Here is a 19,597-nt window from a genome sequence, read left to right on the forward strand (position 1 = left end):
AAATGTTTAACATCAAACAGGAAATAAATAATTACATTTACACGGTTTCTTTGTTATTTTAATAATATCTATTTTTCAAACAAACGATCAGTTGATTTTATGTTATATCCATGGTGTTAATTCAGTTGTTGCTTTGATGGGTGTTTTATATATATATATATATATATATATATATATTATATATATATATATATATATATATATATATATATGTATATGTGTAACGCAGATTATACACACAAAGGCTTAAGTATGAATACATGAATATTCATGAGATGAATCGTATTTACTTAAGTAATAATAGTAGTTTAGTTATTCTCAGTGGCGTGTGTATGTGAGTGCTATGTAGACTGTAGAAGTTTTTATGAAATAGTCTGGTTGTTTAGTTGTTATTATTACTCTGTCGTAGCCCTATTCAAATAGGTAATTAAATTTAATTGTTAAGTTAATTGTCTATCAATCAAGTTTTGTTAATGACTTTTATTAAATGAGTGGTCGAGCGAATTAATTACATTCTAAAATACTAACGAAATGAATGGCTTGGATGAAACGTGAGATTGAATTTGATTTTAAAATTAGTCCGTTTATTTAAATCAAATGACTTTAAATTGGAGATATCATTAATTAATTTGTTAAAATTGAATAGGACATTGGATTGTTTGACCTGCTGACCTCGTTTGAAAGTTATCTAGAAAGGGCATATTTTTTTGAACCAGTTTGTACTTTTATTTCAAATACTTTAAAATGTTTTTACGGTACTGCACCATTTTGGTGTTGCTAGCACACTCAACAATCCAACCAGACTTAATTAAAAAAATTGAAATGGGTACAGAAATGGAGTTCTCATGTCCAAATCTGGACACTACAATGAATATTTCAAACCTCATGTGGTTCAATCCTGACAATCAGGTTGTCGGTGGTGACAGCAGCCGCAACTACTACCACAACAAAACGACCAATTGCTTGGTTATGACTGCGAGATCTCAAGTTAACGACTCTGGTTTGTATACCTGCTCAGTCTTGTACCAGCAAAGTGGTGAAAATCATACGGTACCGCGACAATCTTCGTTGTTGCAAGAGGGGAATTCAAGAGAAATAATAGCATCCACAACAACATCAGCCACAACTTATACAACAACGACATCATCACCAGCGACCGATCTCTCCAACTACAAAAATAGCACGATTGAGATAGGCATATACATTATGCCCTCCTACTTCACTGAGGGAATGATTCTACTCGGTCTCAACATGGGACTCGGTTCATTGCTAGTTGTACTCAACTCGTATTCATTTTATAAGGAGCGGAAATCTTTGAAGGGTTTTGGGACAATGTAGTACGTTACAGCATTATATACATTCACCCATTCATAGGATCATTAGATTATTGTTTTATTTTTTTATTACTTTAAATATGCTAGAATTAATTGGGTTTTAATCAAAATCGGGAAAATTGTCGCAAACGTCTATTTTTTCAAGGAAAACTATCATACATCATTCGTTGCCATATTTTAACGACTTTATATTAGAGTAAGTAGTTAGGTAAGCTCGCTCATATTTTCATTGTATTAATTGAATCAATTATATTTTTTATTTCATTTAGCACTCAGTGTATGCATTCTCAATCAAACGAGCAAACTGACTTGATCATGATTCAAATGTTAACATTCTGTGCATTCTATTTTTCAACGCTATTTTATTTCTTAATGTATGATGTTTGTTCCTATATTGTCCAGTTTCCAACGTTTTCGCCTCTCTCTACTTTGTTGTTTCACATGATGCAAGAATTTGTACAATTTAAAAAATCTTAAAATTCATTTAACACGTTCGTAATTTTCAGCGAAGTGTAGGTAAGTTTGTTGACCATCTTCTATTTCAGTTTTGTGTTCATTTGCTTGATATAATAATCAGAACGCATAATTTTTTTTTTTTTGCGTAAAAGAATGCATTTTTGTGTTTTCTTGCTTAGTTCTAGCGCCAGATTTACATAATCAACTTTGTTTTTAAATTAAGTGATAGGTGAATATTTTTACGATTCTACCTTATTTTAAACCGTCAACCCTGATTTACCTCGTTATATGAATAGAACAAGACTTTGAAATTTGAGTTTCAAGTGACCAAACGTGGAAGAAGTTAATGTTTTTCTTCTTCCAACTGGTAGTTTAAAATCTGTTGACCACACTTAACCACGCGTATTATAATACTTTTAATTGTCATTTCAGATTAAATGTTTCAAGATATTACGCAATGTATCGCGTGACAGGGGCGTTGGAAATTATTGTGGCTTCATAATATGTTGTCAGTTTAATTTTATAAGAGTATGTGAGTATGTTTGTACATAAATTTTTAATGTTGTCAGTCAAATCTGTTTGAATGTTCTGTGATTCATCAGTTGTCTACCAGAACCAAAATTTGTAAATGAATTCACGGGGTTTCACATGAACCTCGCTATCATGGTTGTGTAGTCCGTTCTTTGAATGCATGTTGTAACTTCTTCCTACACACACACACACACACACACACACACACACACACACACACACACACACACACACACACATATATATATATATATATATATATATATATATATATATTACAGACACTCTGTATTTAAATATATATATATATATATATATATATATATATATATATATATATATTACAGACACTCTGTATTTAAATTTATATATATATATATATATATATATATATATTACAGACATTCTGTATTTAAATTCGGTACTTTATAACAAAGCTATATTTTAGACTGCATATAAAATAAAATACGATTTTATTACTAGATTATTATACGAATAGTTTATATAGCAGTTCAGTTGAATCATGATGTTCTCACATAATGATATAAATATAGTTGTTATCACTAGTGTAAACGACAAGTGATTTTGTATTTATTGGAATCTACATTCAAATTATTATTTTTAATCTTTGTTAATATTTAATACCACATTCAGCACTGACCTATTTGCTCAATAGAATTTAAGTGAATAAAAATAAACAAACATGTTTTAACGGGCGGTGATTTTTTATTAAATGGAATGTTTGTATCAAAACTAATTTCAAAACCATGGTTAGAAAAGAGGAAAATTAACACAGAGACCCAAAATTTGAAGTTTTAAGCACAACGTTTAGAATGAACAAAAGCGACACAAGAAAAAACTGACTCATCTTTGTATCTAAGTATCTTTGTATCTAAGTATCTAAGTATCTATGTATCTAAGTATTTTTGTATCTAAGTATCTATGTATCTAAGCATCTTTGTATTTAAGTATATTAGATCTCCAACTCAAAATAAGGTGAATGATGCTACGAGCGGCGATTGTATTTAATTTTTATTTAATTTTATCAATTTTTTCGTCTTATGTAAAAAAAAGTTGCACTGAATTAAAACTTGAAAAAAATTAAAAAGTATCAAGACTTATAAATTACTTCAAACAGAAACATTTTGGTCGGCGAACATTTTGTCAGTATAAATCGGTATGTTATATTTTTATATATTGTGTAAATTTGGTGTGCTAGTTCGCGTTGAATGTTTCAATGTGCTCCAACCGCTCACAATTGCAAACGTTTTGTTTGCGCTTAACGCGACATAAACAGTTATAAACGATTATTAATCACTAGATCACACTGTGTAACTGACTGAATTGTAAGTTGTCAGATGAGATCATTTCTTCTAATTCGCCAGAGTGCAGTTTAGTCGAGTGAGTTAGAGAAACGTTTGTTGTATGTTAGTTACGAAGTTAACTGGATGTTGGCGTCTTTTAATTGATTGTTGTAGATTTGATGGTGATAACAAAACAATGAGAACCCTGGTAAATGAAATGATAATGTTGGCGTTGAGGAAAGAGATGCCGATATAGCGGAGATGGGGTAGGTAATAAAATAGATTGATACTGTCAATATTAATCATAAAACCAGTGAAGAAAGAACGCGATGACATGATAACGAACAAACACAAAGAAACATTGCGATAAGATTGCAGCGAAGTGGATGCTGAGTGGATGCTGAGGTCATCAAGGCAGCGTTCGTTTTAATGTTTACAAACTAAACGTCGATTTTATAACCACTATCTGCAACATTTTCAACACTGTCACCATATATTCAGAAAGCTGTTTGTTTTTGCTACGAAGATAATTTCTTTGATCATTAATTGTGATTGGTTAAATTTATTACCACCATCATCATCACCACCATCATCATCATCACCACCATCATCATCATCACCACCCTCATCATCATCATCATCATCATCGTAGTCGTCGTCATCTTATCATCACCAAATACCACCATCATCATCATCAAGCACCACCATCATTTCATCATCACATCATTATTATCAAAAGTTATTACTACAATGCATTCACGACCAATCTCACTCATTACATCGAGTTCATCATTATTACCGATCAATAGATTTTTTTTTCTAGAAAATTGATACGAAATGAATGAACAGTTAGAATGCTTGAAATGCTCTAAAATTCGAAATGGAACAATGCATCATGCACTTGGTCGTAAGGTGGTCAATATTCGTCGGTGATGCCTACTTGCAAAGTGAACATTCGTTTCAAAACCCACCAACACGCAATCGCACGCGGATAAAAATACAAAAACCTATCCATGTAAAGCATACAATCTGAGATATGCGCTGCTTTATATTATTAAGTTTATTTACTTATGTCAGTCTGTTTATAATTTTTGATGCTTTTCAGATGTGCTTCAGTGTTAAATAGATCAGCTGCTTAGCAAATAACATAACAAATGTTCTCCATGCTCGATTTATTGGCACATTACTGTCGATATAAATTTTCAGCATTGCGTTGGTTTATTTTTGAAACAAACTGATCCATTTCGCAGCACTTTTGTTTTATTTTTGCTTCGGAGTTGTAAAAAACCAGCTAGGTTACCGTTAACGGTAATTAACTCTTCCTTTTGGTGTTATTGGCTCTGGTTTGATGATTTAGTTTTTAAATTATTTTAGCAACGTTCCAAGCATGTTGAAACAGCAATTTGAAACCTTTCAATTACTCCATCACATTAGTGAACGTTCTCGCAAAATAATTAACAACGCTCCAAGCCACCCACTCTCACGTTTATTATCAGTTTACGTGGTGCACGCATACTTATAACGAGAACAGCTTTAATTGCAATTACAAAAAATTAAAGCACATGAATAGTCAGCTGAATGTATGGGATATGTAATTAGATGAACGGTCCTACTAATTTAACACTTGACAACGGCATTTGAAAATGACTTTCTGTACCGCTGATAGCTGCAATATGTGGGGCATGTCTCGCAAAAAATTAATCTTGTCGGCAAATTCGCTTAGTAATAAAAGGTCTCACACAATTTTCAATAGTAATTAATACGATTCAAATGCACACCAACCCAAGGATACACATGTATGTGTGCGCGTGTGTGCTTTGTATATACAAATAAATCTATATCTAAATTGAATGATTGACATCCCGCAGATCAGACGGCGTAGCGTATAAATTTAGTAAACTACTTCCCATAGACTGAACGACTGAATGAACCATCCTACGATGGTCTGTAAACAACTCACCATAAAATGTTTAAAATGACATTTGTACTAAAAAAAATGTCGTAATATTTATTTTTAGAACAAAAGTATGAAATAAGATGAAAAAATCAGAAAAGAATTAGTTCTGGCAACGTCTTAGTCAATGTCTTGCTACGTTTGGATTGAGAGCAGCTCACCAAGCAACCAATTAAATTTAAACAAAGTGTTAAAAATAATTGGCTCCAAATTTTTTTTACAACTAATTGAAACACGTTAAAAATATCAGATGTTTATTTGGAGTTGAAATTTTTATTTGAAATGCGTGGTTGTTCATCTGTCCTCTTACTTTATACTTATTTATAATATAATTTATTTCAATTTCTTATTTTTAATTTAAATGATTTTTTCAAATATTTTGATAGAATTGTAATTTACGTGATGAAATGCAATAACATTTATATTATCATTATATACGTGTGCGCGTGTGTAATTATCAGTAAATGTCATAGTTAAAAATATTCAGATGCTTAGGAAAGCTTGAATGTCGCCGCTCAGGCGCTGAAATGATTGAAATTGACTGAGACGTCAATGAAACTAAAACAATTCCATTTGCATGCATAACATTTTTCCAATGCATGCACTGGCAAAATGTTATTATACAGTTAGGCAGGCAGGTAGGTAGGTAGGTAGGTAGGTAGGTAGGTAGGTAGGTAGATAGGCAGACAGGTAGGTAGATAGGTAGTTGAGCAGGTTAAGTAGGAGTTCATAATTCAGTGCTCCTTAATAAATAGAATTGTAACAACCACACAAGACAACAACATTCTGTTACTCAGTTTAATATACAAAAGCGAACTTTAAGAAATATTTTTCATATTTTGGCATGTCGAAATGTCATTTTTGTTGTTGTTGTCGCTAGTTTGAAACTTCAGCTGGTTGTTTTCTCTGTTTAAAATGGTACTAAAGTTCACTTGGTTCAGATTAAAGATGGCAGATTATTATTATTACACTGATTTACAAAAATTTATGCTGCACTGCACTGTTACACACACATAGACACGCACACAAACAAACAATTAAACAAACAAACAAACAAACAACCAAATAGATTGAATTAAACTATGAGTAATGAAAATTGAAGTGCTGAAAAGATAAATAAAAAACGTACCTATAATAATATATTATTAATTGGTTTATTGTAACTATAAAACTATCATCAGGTGAGTGGGTGCGTGCGTGTGTATGTGCATGTCTGTGTGTGTGTGTGTCTGTGTGTGTGTCTGTGTGTGTGTGTGTGTATGTGTTAACGTTTGAGAGTGGTATGCAGTAGTTGGGTAGACCGTGCGTGCGTGTTTGCATATAAAACGAAAGATTGTTTCTTCTGAGGAAAGTATTTATGGGCCTCTTCGTTCGTTCGTTCGTTCGTTCGTTCGTTCGTTCGTTCATTCGTGTGTGGGTTTGCTGTGCTCTGTCGTCGCTACGGCTCATATTAATTTCTAATTAATTTTTAATTAAGTAATTAATTAATTAGCTTATTGTTTAATTAGTTATTTTCAATGCGGATTTATCATTATTTGATATTTTATAATCTGTCAAAAGGAGTCTGGCGTGGATAAACAGTTTATTTTTTAATTAGTTGCTCATGACTTTTTATCAGATAGTTAAATGGCAGATGTGTGATCAAATGATCACAAATAACATTAAATGTAATTGATGAATAAATAAATTAATTAATTAATTAAATGAAGACCGAAGTTTACATGTATTTATAATTATAAATAAATATTTTTATCTGTAAAAAACTTAAATTGCTTCTATTTTGGATTAGTTATTATTTCATAATTGACTTATCGTCTGTTTGTATATAACAAGACATACATCGGCTATTTATAATTCAATTTTTAAATAAAAAATTTGAAAAAGGGTAATTTCTAGCTTAATTTAAAAAAAATGAAATATTTTTTGGAAAAAAATTTACAAACGACATCAACAACAAACACTACAAAGGATATTTTGATTTTTTAATACTGGGTTTGTCGTCATACAGAACGCCATTCTTCTTACAGCGCCGTATTTTTTTAATAATTTTGTTTTCAATTGGACCATATTGCATAAAGAGCAGGCTTGGATTTTGATGATGATGATCTGGATGATGAGGATGGTGATGATAATGATGTGGAGGATGAGACGGTGATGATGATGATTGTGAAAAAAATGATTTTAAGACGTTGTTTGTTTATCTTTCGCTTGCTACCAGGGACTACCAGAGATGATTGCAGACTATAAAAATAGCTATGTAATTAAACCGCAATTATTCTTATTTTTGTAACGTTACTCTGAAAACAACAACAACATCAATAATAATAATAATAATAACAATAACAACAACAGCAGCCCCAACAATATTATTGATAACAACAACAACAACAACAACCACAGTCTTAATGATAACAACCTTAGTAATAATAATAACAACGTATGCCGTCAATAATAACCAGAAAAAGAGTAATTATAACACCAAAACGAATAATAACATAGAATAATAATTTATATAAAACAATCTGGAAACAACGAAGCAATTCCACGAAGCAAAACTAGCTCCATGTAATAGACGTCATTGGCAGCGCGGACGATGTAGCGACCACGTGAACCACACTTTGATCATCGCTGGAAAATTTTACATGTGTTGGTGTATATGCGCATCACCACTATACAACATTTTCATCATCATCATCATCATACAGCATATAAAATAATAATAATAATATCAAATAATAATAACAGACATTAATAATAATATTAACAACAACAAACAATAATAATAATAACAATAACAGTTTCGTCGACAATTATATTGTAGTAGCGTCTCCTCAAATGATCGTCACCTAAATCACATGACGCAGCAAAGACAGCAGAAAGATACTTAACTGAACTCATTTTGAGAATTAATAAAAAACAGATTTCTTCGCTACATGAATGGTATGAAATAATAATAAAAATAACAACAACAATAATAATAATAACAATAACTATTATCATTATTATTATATTAAAAAGCGTCGGTAGGTAGCCAAAACGCTGATAACAACTTGATAATAATAATATTCCCGATAACGTCTGTAAGGATACCAACACTTTATAATTTACGATGTTTAAAAATTAAATAATCAAAAATAAGAAAAATAGAAAACAACTTACACAGCACTAATAACAACAAGGTACACAGGAACAAAAAGTATAAAAATATAGATTCATCAAAAAAATGACAATAATGGCTATCTCAAAATGCTCTCCAAACAAAGGTCTCTCAGCCTAAATTGAAGAAAAGGCAACAAACAAAAGTTTTTTAAAAATTTGAATTTTTTTTACATATCTAAAAAAGTAGAAATAAAATCCCAGGTGTCAAAGAAGTAGACCTTCGACCGGAGAATGTGCATGTTTGTTATGCCGAGTGCATTTGAGTGCATGTGGCAATATTCATCAGCTGTTTCGGCCAACTCCTTCAACCACAAAACTACACCAGGCAATTATTTCCCGAATGTTGCCGTTTTTGTTGCGGCCACAGAAACGTTGGCAACAAGTTCGAAAACATTAAAGAAAGCGACATCGGTGGTTGTAACATTAATGACCGCAACGGTAACAACTTTATTTGAAACATTCACATCTGCACTAACTACATCAATGTTAACGTTGTCAGCAGCGATATCCTCATTACCCTCACTATCAACATCACAATCAACATCATTATCAATATCATTATCAACATCGCCATCATTATTATCATCATCGTCATCATTACCATCATCTTTCATGTTATCACCGGCGTCTTCCATATCAAGGATTCTTGCACCTTCACTAACGTTAACGAGAACCGCAACAACAACAGCAGCAGCAGACCTGCCAGCGTCATTGAAGACTAGGTCGTCATCCAACAAAACATCTAAATTTCCAGTCAGCTTCCACATCAAGTCTCCTCCAACAACATCATATCGACAAAGTCAACTATCTCTCCTTCACATCTCCATCGTCTCCATCTTTATCCTGTTTTCTTGTTTCCCTTCAGCTCAGTCACATGATCGACATCACAGAAACAACAGAATAAACATTGGCAGCGTTGAGAACTCCATCATCAACACTGACAACAAAGTTATGAACAATCTCAACAGCAGCAGTAGCACCGTCAACAGCAACCACGTTTACTACAGCAACAGCAACAACAACATTCATCACATACACATCCCCAACAAAGCTCAAAATAACAACCCACTGCTTCCAAGCTATACGATAAATGATGAAAACATCATCATCATCGAAGAAAGCAGCAAAAATCGATCCGTAGCAACAACGATGAGCAACCAACTGCTAAAAAACATCATGCCGGAAGGTCCTTGTGCCCTCAAGAACGAGTTCACTTTCAACGAAAATCGTATCCGAGCCCAACTGAATCAGTCGGGAACGGTCTACGACGAGAGGAAATACCCGGTGGACCCCGAGGTTCGAAGGGTCATGAAAAAGTGTCCCGACAGAGAAGTTATCAAAAATTACACGATAGAAAATTTCAAGGCGAACCTCTTAAAGAAGTTGAACATGAAGAAACCGCCAAACGTCAAACCCGGTAAACTGCCAGACATTCCAAGTCTCATGGCACTCAAATCAAAAGTGGATCAAGATAAAAATTTCATAAATACAGCCAACAAACAGTCTTTTTTTGTTTTTGGAGGTAAGTTAATTTTTTTTAATTTTACATTTACTTAGTAAAAAAATTCATAGAAGCATTAAAATATTTAAAACACATCATTTTAACCGAGAAGTGTGAGTTGTAAAATTTAATAATACCAGCAATCATTATTCGTACGACTGCTAGTTAGCGCAGCTTCACTGATAGGTTTATTTTTACTTTCTCGTCGATGTTCCCACTCACATGCGTGTATACTGCTTGCATTCTAAACTATTATTTCATATTTTTAAAGAACCCGCGTTTAATCAGCACTGCTACAGATTGCTGAATTCATTACTATGGTTACAACAGTTGAGTAGTAGTAGTAGTAGTAGTAGTTGCAGTAGTAGTAGTAGTAATAGTAGTAGTAATAGTAATAGTAATCGTAGTAATAGTTTAGTACTAATATTGTTTTTGTTATCGACTTGTTTTAATTATTTTTTTTTAAACTTCTTAATCTGACAATTAAAGTAAATCTAAGTTGAAGTTTTAATTAATTAAAAAAAACTTTCAAGCTAATTTTTTTGATAAAAAATACAAGCTACATACATACAATACATACATACAATAAATACATACAAAAAAAGTTGAAATTAATGAAGTAATTATTAAAATAATAAATCATATAACCTCTACAAAAAATTGTTCGTGAATGAGAATGAACATAAATATGTTGCAAATTGTTAACAATTTTCGCTAAACATTATTTCAGGCTAAAATAATTGTGATCATTTTTTAAAAACCTGCAGAATGTTTTTGTATTCGTCTGATATTTTAATTACAGATCTAATCATGTGATGAATTTTTTTGTAGGCCCAATCTACTATTTATTTTTTCCTACTTTGTGCAGTGCACCCGTCTCGTTCAATAACTTATATTTTTAAAATTTTCTTTAAATAAATAAATAAATTGTTGGCCTCAATAGATGTCTACCATCTTTAATACATTTTAAAAATTATTTAAAATCATTAACGCAACTTTTACTCAATCTAAAAATCCTTTCAACATCATCAATCATGATACATTTTCTCATTGTTATAACTTTCTCCGTCGGTGGAATTGGTCTGCTTCTCAGTTCAAAAAACATGACAACAATAAGATGATGATGACGAAGATGAAATAATATGACAATAAAGTTATGGGAATGGGGATTTGACAATGACAAAGATGATGATGATGTTAAATAAAAATAACATTGCAATAATAAAACGATGACGAACGATGATGATGGCGATGATTTCATTGATGATCAGGATGATGATGCTATTGTAAAATGAAGAAGAGATTATGAGAATGAGAAAAATGTGGCCTCAAATCAGAATAAAAAGTTGCTGATGGAAGGTGATCGTAAATATTCCCAAAAGTGAAAGAACGTTCGTTCACACCGCCACCAGACTTCACGAAGGAAAAAAAAATAGTTCATCCAACAACGTTTTGTTACTTATGTTAAGTGAAGTTGTTTATACTGTTGAGTTGAGTTGTTTATGCGTTTGTGTTGTTGCTAGTGCTTATTTAACTTTTTGTGTCGGTGATGTTTTAGCTGCAGACGATTTCGTTTCGTTACAGGCTGTTGATGAACACCAATGTTACTTTATTTTTTATAAAGTGGTGCCATTATTTCTATTGTAAGCTTTTGTTTTTCTTTTTCGAATAGTTAAAAACTCAAAGACTTTTGAATTTTTAAAAGGTTATAAATGGGTTATAACTTTATTTGCCTAAAAAACGGCATGCAATTTTTTATCCAGGCACATACTTACTAGATCGAACTATGAACAAAAACAAACATAATTGGCAAACAAACATTTGATACATTCACATGACACAAACACATATACACACATTCATACTCACATACATTCAAACACATATAACCGTTATTCACCCAAACCAACACTTACATTCTCTCTCACACACACACACACACACAACACACACAAACATAAACACACACAAAGACACACACAAAGACACACACACGCACACATAGACAAACGCACACACACAATTAGTAGCTTCACCAGATGAAGATGGCGTAGTAACGTTTGTGATGAGGCGAGACTACAAGCTGGAACGTGTGAAGACTGTCTGGCTGAATGTCTACGTCAAAGAACCTCCGAAGTCTCCACCCGATCCTAAACTTCTAGAAGCCACCTGGCTCATAATCTCTGATGGAAAAACGTTTGTTTTTTATTTCGTTTTTTAATTTGAAATAAATATTTTTACAAATGGAGTAGCAGCATCAACAGTTAAAACAGCAGCAGCAGCAGTAGTAGTAGAGTAGTAGTAGTAGTAGTGGTGGTGGTAGTTGTAGTAGTAGTAGTTGGTGTTGTCTTTCTGATAATCCTTGCCATTATTATTGTTGTCCTCGCTTCCGTAATTTATTATTTGTATTATTTTTCAGCTTTTAAACTCTGACACATGATGTTGTTATAAAAATTATTTGTTAGTTTAAAACCAATTTAAAATAAACTTCCTATCGTAAATAAGTTCTCCCTTTCAAGAGCTTTGTAATATAATCTCGTTGAATTTATATTTGCATGACCTAGTTATGATATCAATTGTTTATATTATAATTATTATTATTATTATTTATCAATTTATTGCTTTTATTATATTATATTATTTATTGTCATAATTTACATGCATTGAAAAAACAACAAACAACAGAGTTCTACTTCGAAAGAAACTCGACCTCTACCATTCATATCAGCGCTACACCAACACCTGGCACAAGTTGGACATCACACAGTCCGTGCACACCTTCTTCCAGACGAAATACGACCCGACGCAAACCAGCAACAACTTCACCGTCTCCATCGTCTGCGGGTTCAACAGTAAAAATTTGAAGATGGCAATCGTTAAGCCGATCGACAGTTCGGAGTATGATAAGGTGGGTGGGTTGGTTGGTTGGTTGGTTAGGTTGGACGAATGTCGTTGCTGTTGTTTGGTGGAAAGTTTTTTATTCATTTTATTAAAATGGGTTTTTGGGTGAATTATTAACCTCGCAATATTCAATGATTTGATTGATGAAAGAACGGGATGATAGATGAGTCGAAGGGACAAATGCTTTGATTGTTGAGTTGATTGATTGAAGATTGAAGCGATGAGTGACGTCTTGATAAATGAACTGGCATGTAGATTGATTCTGCAGACATCAACAAATTACTCACCGACATTCACACGCGCTTTGTTAGCACGGCTGACTACACATTCTACGCTGGCGCAAAACATTTTAATTTGCCACACTCACTGCAATGATACACGCACATGTCAATGAAGAGACTGACAACTAGAGAGAAAGAGAGAGAGAGAGAGAAAAAGAGAAAGAGAAAGAGAGGAGAAAGAGAGAACTAGGGAGAAAGAGAGGAGAAAGAGAGAATTAGAGAGAAAGAGATAGAGAAGCAGGGAGAAAGAAAGAGAGAAAAGAAAAGACACACACAAACAGACATATACACATGCTGCAAAAATGTGCATGTTGAAAATTACAAACAAACATCAACTCAGATGCCCTACCTATTTATAAGACTACACCGTATGAACGTCAGCCGTTCAAAACGAGAACTGATGACGTCAGAAAAGACATGCGACCACGACAACTACAGGAACAGCCGCTGCTGTCGATACGTCCTGGAAATCAACTTCAACCTGATGGGGTGGTCGTGGGTGATCGCCCCCACCGTCTACCAGACATTTTATTGCGCCGGCGACTGCCCCGAGATGAACATTTACGCCTTCTCTGGTTCCAGGGACAACCGCATGTACTCGTTCGTTCGCCGCAATGAGGACGCCAGCTGCTGCAGCGCCACCAAGCACAGCGACCTCTCCATCCTTTACCAGAACGAGAAGGGCGATATCTTGCACGAGGTCGTTCCTAACATGGTCCTCGAGCAGTGCGGTTGCTCCTGATGATGATGATGATGATGATCCTCAATTTTATTTACGTCTTTTGTGCTTGTCCGTTGTTGTAACATTTGTATGACTAATTAAAACTTTAATGTTGATATAATTATATTATATTTCGTTTTGTTCAGCAAAGATGATGATGATGATGACAATGATTAAGAGGTGATGATTATGACAACAATAATAAAACCACCTTACCATAATAACCAAATAGATGGTAACTAAAATATAGCAAAAATATAATGACGATGATTATCAAGACAATGACGACGACGACGATGATGACGAAGGAGATGAGGAGGAGGAGAAAAAAGAAGATGATGATGATGAGTAAGAAGAAGATGATGATGATGATACTGCAGTAGAACTGATAACGACGGGTGATCTAAATAAATATGATTCATTTGTACTTGCACTGTATTCAATAGCATCTTCAGTCATTTTCCAATATCTGTTCTGTTATTTTTTTTGTTATTTTTACAACTTCGTCTAAATTATTTATTTTTCTATTTTTAAATTCTGCTGTTCCCGCGTTTTAAATGCCTTGCTAGTTATTCTTTTATAACAACAATAACATTATTATTATTATTATTATTACAATTATTATTATTGTTTATTATTATTATCGTCCATTTTCTCATTTAAAAAATTTATTATTATCTTTTATTTTCACTGTTTTTTTTCATTTCAAATAATTTTTATATTTCAAATAATTTTCAGTTATTTTAAAATTATTACCGAATAAATAAAATTTTTTTAAATTTGAAAAATAATTTAATTGAAATATTTTTTTTTTTTACCGCGTAACGACGGAACCCTGGAATGAATTCAATCTTAATTCTTTTTTATCAGCAAAAATATAAACCCTTACAAAGTCACGCTAAAAAATAAATAAAAATAAAATTAAAATAAATAAATAAAATAGAAGAACTGTGAAATCTGTGAAATTTTTGAATAAAAATAATATTCTTCAAAAACAGACCTGAGAAAATTACATTACAAAATTCGTTATTTCTTTCATCACATTTTATCACTTTTTCATTTATAGTTTATTATTATTATTATTATTATTAATTCATTGATTAATGTTGCTTCATTTTATTGTCGCTGTTGATAGTGCTATTATTATTATTGTTTTGTTGCTAATGTTATTCTTGTTCTTTTAGTTCTTTTTGTTCTTTTTCTTGTTCTTTTTGTTCCTGTTCTTGTTCTTCTCGTTCTTGTTCTTCTTGTTCTTGTTCTTGTTCTTATTATTGTTATTATTATTCTCTTCGCCTCATTATTACTACGCATCATCTTTATCCGACGAGCGTGAGAGAGAAAAAAGTTAGTCTGAAACGATGTCATAAACAAATGTATGCATGCTCGTGTTTGAGTGTATGTGTGTCTCTGTCTGTGTGTGCGTCTATGCGCGTGTGTGTGTTTATATGTATGTGTGTGTGTTTTTGTGCATTTGCATATGTTTGTTTGTACTCGTTTATGTTTTCTTTGGTGTCTGTGCTTATGTATGTAGGTTAGTATACTTTGCACTTACTCTCTCATCTGATGTAATTCTTTACAATACATTCCTTCCCATGCTCCATTTAAGATATGGTTGTGTGTATAAAGAAGATGATGCTTGCATTTGTACTTGTGTGATTGTGATGCAGTTATTGTTATCTAATATATATTCCTTCAAAATAATTAGTATCTTTATTTATCTTTACGTGTACAAGCTTCTAAACGAAATAGTTTTTTCGTTAAGTAATTTTGTCTGTACGTCTGTCTGTCTGTGCAGTTATTTCTGCTGCTTCTATGTTTTCCTCCCTTTAAAAGTTGTTTTTACCGTTTTTTAATTGTTTTTGTTCTTTTTAACTTACTAAAAAAGGCTTCCAACGCCATCAGTAACGGTGTTGCTCTGCATACATGTGCAGTACAGCCCCTCTCCTTTATGTATTTGCATCTTATTGACGAAACGTTCTCATGCCATTTTTGTTATAATTTGAAGTTGCAGAAGGAACAGCAAGGAAGAACGGAAGAGTGGCTGTGCGGGGTGCGGTTTCATTTCTTTCAGCCCATTGACTGCCGTATTAACAACAATCTTAATGTACGACTGATTATTTACAGATAGTATAACTAAAATATAATGAATAACCACAAATACTTTTGAATTGTTTTTCATCATACAGTCAATGATGCTTTGAAGCATTGGAGTTTAAGAACATAGCAGTTGTTGAGAAGTAGCGTTGTACGTTTGTGAAGACACCACCAAGACATAGTCAGAGAGAGAATAGTCAGAGAGAGAGAGAGAGAGAGAGCTAGCTTACATGTATCGCTTGATGCAACAATCGTATGCACTCATTTTTGACCGAATATTTAACACATCAGTTTGCAGCAGTAACAAATTTCGACAGATGTGAACAAAATCTTCTTCTTCTTTAGCTGGCAGGCATTTCTCAAAAAAAATTTCCATATAACCGCAATGTTCTGGTGAGTCTAATAACCACGTCTAAGTTCATTTCGATCGATTCATAGCGCTATATTATTTGGAGGAAAAAGTGACTGTTAGTCGTTATGGTTACTTCAATACTAACAAAATACAACAAAATATAATAACAGAAAAAAGCACAGCTAAATAAAACCCAATGCTATACAACACAACGAAACAAAACAACACAACAAGAAACCAGGGCAGAACACATCAGAAGCAGAACACACACCTTGGGCACGATTGGTACACGCAGTAGTAATATAACCAGGTGTCACAATGAAATGTTTCTATTTTTGGATCGATTCTAATTTTAATCTGGGTGGTTCTGCTTCCAGCGACGCGTCAATACGTAAGCGTCGCTGAACGCTCGTGCCTACCGTGCAAACACAATTGACACGTATGAACAATTGTTAAAAAAGTACTGTTTAGCCGTACATACAAATTAAACATAGAAACGTTCATTGAAACTTTCAAAAACACTTAATTTTCATTAGGCAAATTTTTGAGCTCTACCAGATATCATACAACACTTACACACAGACGCGCGCGCGCACACACACAGAGACGCGCGCACACACACACACAAACCCATTGCACAGCAGCAGATGCAATTGTTAGAGAGATGTTCTGGTTTTCAAATTATGACAAAGTTTCAATTTTAAAATGATTGGCAAGACTAAAATAAGGATAGCATTGATGACATGAATGATTTGGTTTATGATAATAATAATAATAATAATAATAATAATAACAAAAAATGATGATGATGACAATAATAGCGACAATAATGATGTCAAAACCTGGGATGAGACATCTTTTTGAAGGAGATATTGACAGCGAAACAGCTGTAGGAATATGATGACGATGATTATGATGATGGTGACGAGGATGACGATGATTATGATGATGGTGACGATGATGACGATGATTATGATGATAGTGGCGATGATAACGATGTTTATGATGATGGTGAAGATGATGATTGATGATGGTGATGTCAGTATTCATATTGAATGATGTCGAAAATGACTTTTGTCGGTATTGACGATGATGTATGTATGTATGTATGTATACATTTTTATTATTTTTTCAACTTGAATTTAAGCGGACCAAAGATCGCAAAAAAATTTTGCAACTGATCGAAATGGTTATGCAACAAAAAATTGTAAAAAAAAAAAACCCATTATCCATGGGTACCTTTTTTTAAAAGTTAATTAAGAGAATTGCACTGGAGCAGTAGAACTTTTAAAAAAGTTGAGACTGTTAAAAAGACGAGATGATTTTGCGTAGAATGCAAACTGTGCTGTCAATTCAGCAACAATCGAAGGATGAAATAAAAACAAAATAAAAAGTAATATGAAAAAAACATATTAGCGTTGATTTCGGCTTTTGCATTAAATACGGAACCGCATTAGAACTATGCATGTTAAACAATAACAATGATGTTGGTGATGATGAGGATAATGATGATATGACGAGATGAGGATGATGACGATGAAGATGATGAGGGAGACAAAGATTCAGTGAGGAAGATAGTAAAGATTTCAGCAGAAATATTATTGCTTACAGCTCCCAGTTTTTAGACACGGATAATAATCTAATTGGTAACAAAAAGTCTATCGCATTATTTTATGTTAAATTCATTCATCAACTAATCAACTTTATCGAGAATTTCAATTTTTAGATAAATTTTTTTATTAAGAACAAGAAGAACAGAAACACTTGAATAATTGCTTCAAGAAAATGATCAACTTCTTTAAGATACGGGCAACAAAAAATAAATACAAAGCTTTCTGAATTTATGCTTTTTGCCTCAGCTAAAAAAAATAAATTTGAAAAACCATTTAAACTGTCAAGAATAAAGAATAACCACACGTAATAGCATCAATACTCATCACAATAGCATTTGCTCCAAGTCACGTTATTATGTTATCACATTTCTTAACATAAAAAATTATCACATTACATGACACCATATTCCATCACATCACATCACATCCTCACATTTCTTCTTTTAACACCACAACCTAACATCATCTTATAACATCATAATGCGATCTAAATTACCGTCTGTCTGTCTGTAACAAGCGAGTATAACCTTGCTCCATATAACTTGTCTGGATATAAAAGTAATGATGTACATGTACACTTATACCTGCATTGTATTAAACATACACAACATATAAATATAATATATAGGGCACGTGTGTACAATAATACATACATACATACATATTTACATACACACATGCGTGCATGTATGCATGCATAGATACATACGAAACGATATTTTATTTGTTTCTCAAAATTGAAAAAAACATACATACATACGTACATACACACATACATAAATACATACATTCATTCATACATACATGGACTGCATCTTCGTGAGCGAAGAACTGGGTCATTGATGTGACTTCATGTGGGCAAAAAGTCCCATTCTAGACAAACATCAACGATCACAGATTCCACAAACCCACACTCCTGTGCCGCTTCCATCCTGGGCCACCTGTTTTTGCCACTTCCTTTTGTCAACCAGAGCTGTGATCCGTGCCTGTTCAAAGGCAGAAACCGCCGCCTGTGAGTTCGATGTCCATTCCGTACGCTGTTAGGCTTCAGTGCAAAATGTTTTTGGATCAAGTCCACATTTCTTCAAGTTTTCCTTCAGACCGTCCTTATATCTTCGAACCGGGCCACTTGCAAGACAAGCACCCGAGGCCAGACGTCCAAAAAAGACCTGTTTTGGAATTCTTGCATCCGGCATGCGGACAACGTGCCCTGACCAGCAAAATTGGGCCTGGAGCAGCATTGCCTCGATACCCATTGCACTAAATCTCTCCAATACCATGACATTTGACACTATCTTCCCATTTGGTGTGGTCAATAGCTCAAAGACATTTCATGTGGAATTGATCGAGCTTTCGTATGTGGCGTCGATAAGTCGTCTATGTTTCACAGCCATAT

General features: G+C 33.2%; 3 protein-coding genes across 3 annotated transcripts in view; 2 read left to right on the top strand and 1 right to left on the bottom strand.

Moving 5' to 3' along the window:
• Nucleotides 1-332: 332 nt before the first annotated feature.
• On the top strand, nucleotides 333-1,338 carry HELRODRAFT_188877 (hypothetical protein; the record flags this gene model as incomplete). The annotated part of the gene is made up of 1 exon (XM_009024427.1): nucleotides 333-1,338. The coding sequence occupies exon 1, from the start codon at nucleotides 745-747 to the stop codon at nucleotides 1,336-1,338; it is 594 nt and encodes a 197-aa protein (XP_009022675.1). The 5' UTR covers nucleotides 333-744.
• Nucleotides 1,339-13,863: 12,525 nt separating this feature from the next.
• HELRODRAFT_137287 (hypothetical protein) lies at nucleotides 13,864-14,160 on the top strand (the record flags this gene model as incomplete). The annotated part of the gene is made up of 1 exon (XM_009024428.1): nucleotides 13,864-14,160. A coding segment is annotated over one exon (297 nt), but the record flags the coding sequence as incomplete, so codon positions are not given.
• Nucleotides 14,161-15,308: 1,148 nt separating this feature from the next.
• Nucleotides 15,309-19,597, bottom strand: part of HELRODRAFT_162140 (hypothetical protein) — a gene marked incomplete at both ends in the record, with an annotated part of 5,749 nt that continues 1,460 nt past the window's right edge. Inside the window, 6 exons of the mRNA XM_009024429.1 lie at nucleotides 15,309-15,406; nucleotides 16,020-16,102; nucleotides 16,467-16,648; nucleotides 17,431-17,475; nucleotides 18,698-18,785; nucleotides 19,110-19,211. Of these exons, the coding sequence (XP_009022677.1) occupies nucleotides 15,309-15,406; nucleotides 16,020-16,102; nucleotides 16,467-16,648; nucleotides 17,431-17,475; nucleotides 18,698-18,785; nucleotides 19,110-19,211 (598 nt within the window). The remainder of the gene's footprint in view (nucleotides 15,407-16,019; nucleotides 16,103-16,466; nucleotides 16,649-17,430; nucleotides 17,476-18,697; nucleotides 18,786-19,109; nucleotides 19,212-19,597) is intronic.

Source organism: Helobdella robusta (assembly GCF_000326865.2).
Source record: "Helobdella robusta unplaced genomic scaffold HELROscaffold_4, whole genome shotgun sequence".
Taxonomy (NCBI): Eukaryota; Metazoa; Annelida; class Clitellata; order Rhynchobdellida; family Glossiphoniidae; genus Helobdella; species Helobdella robusta.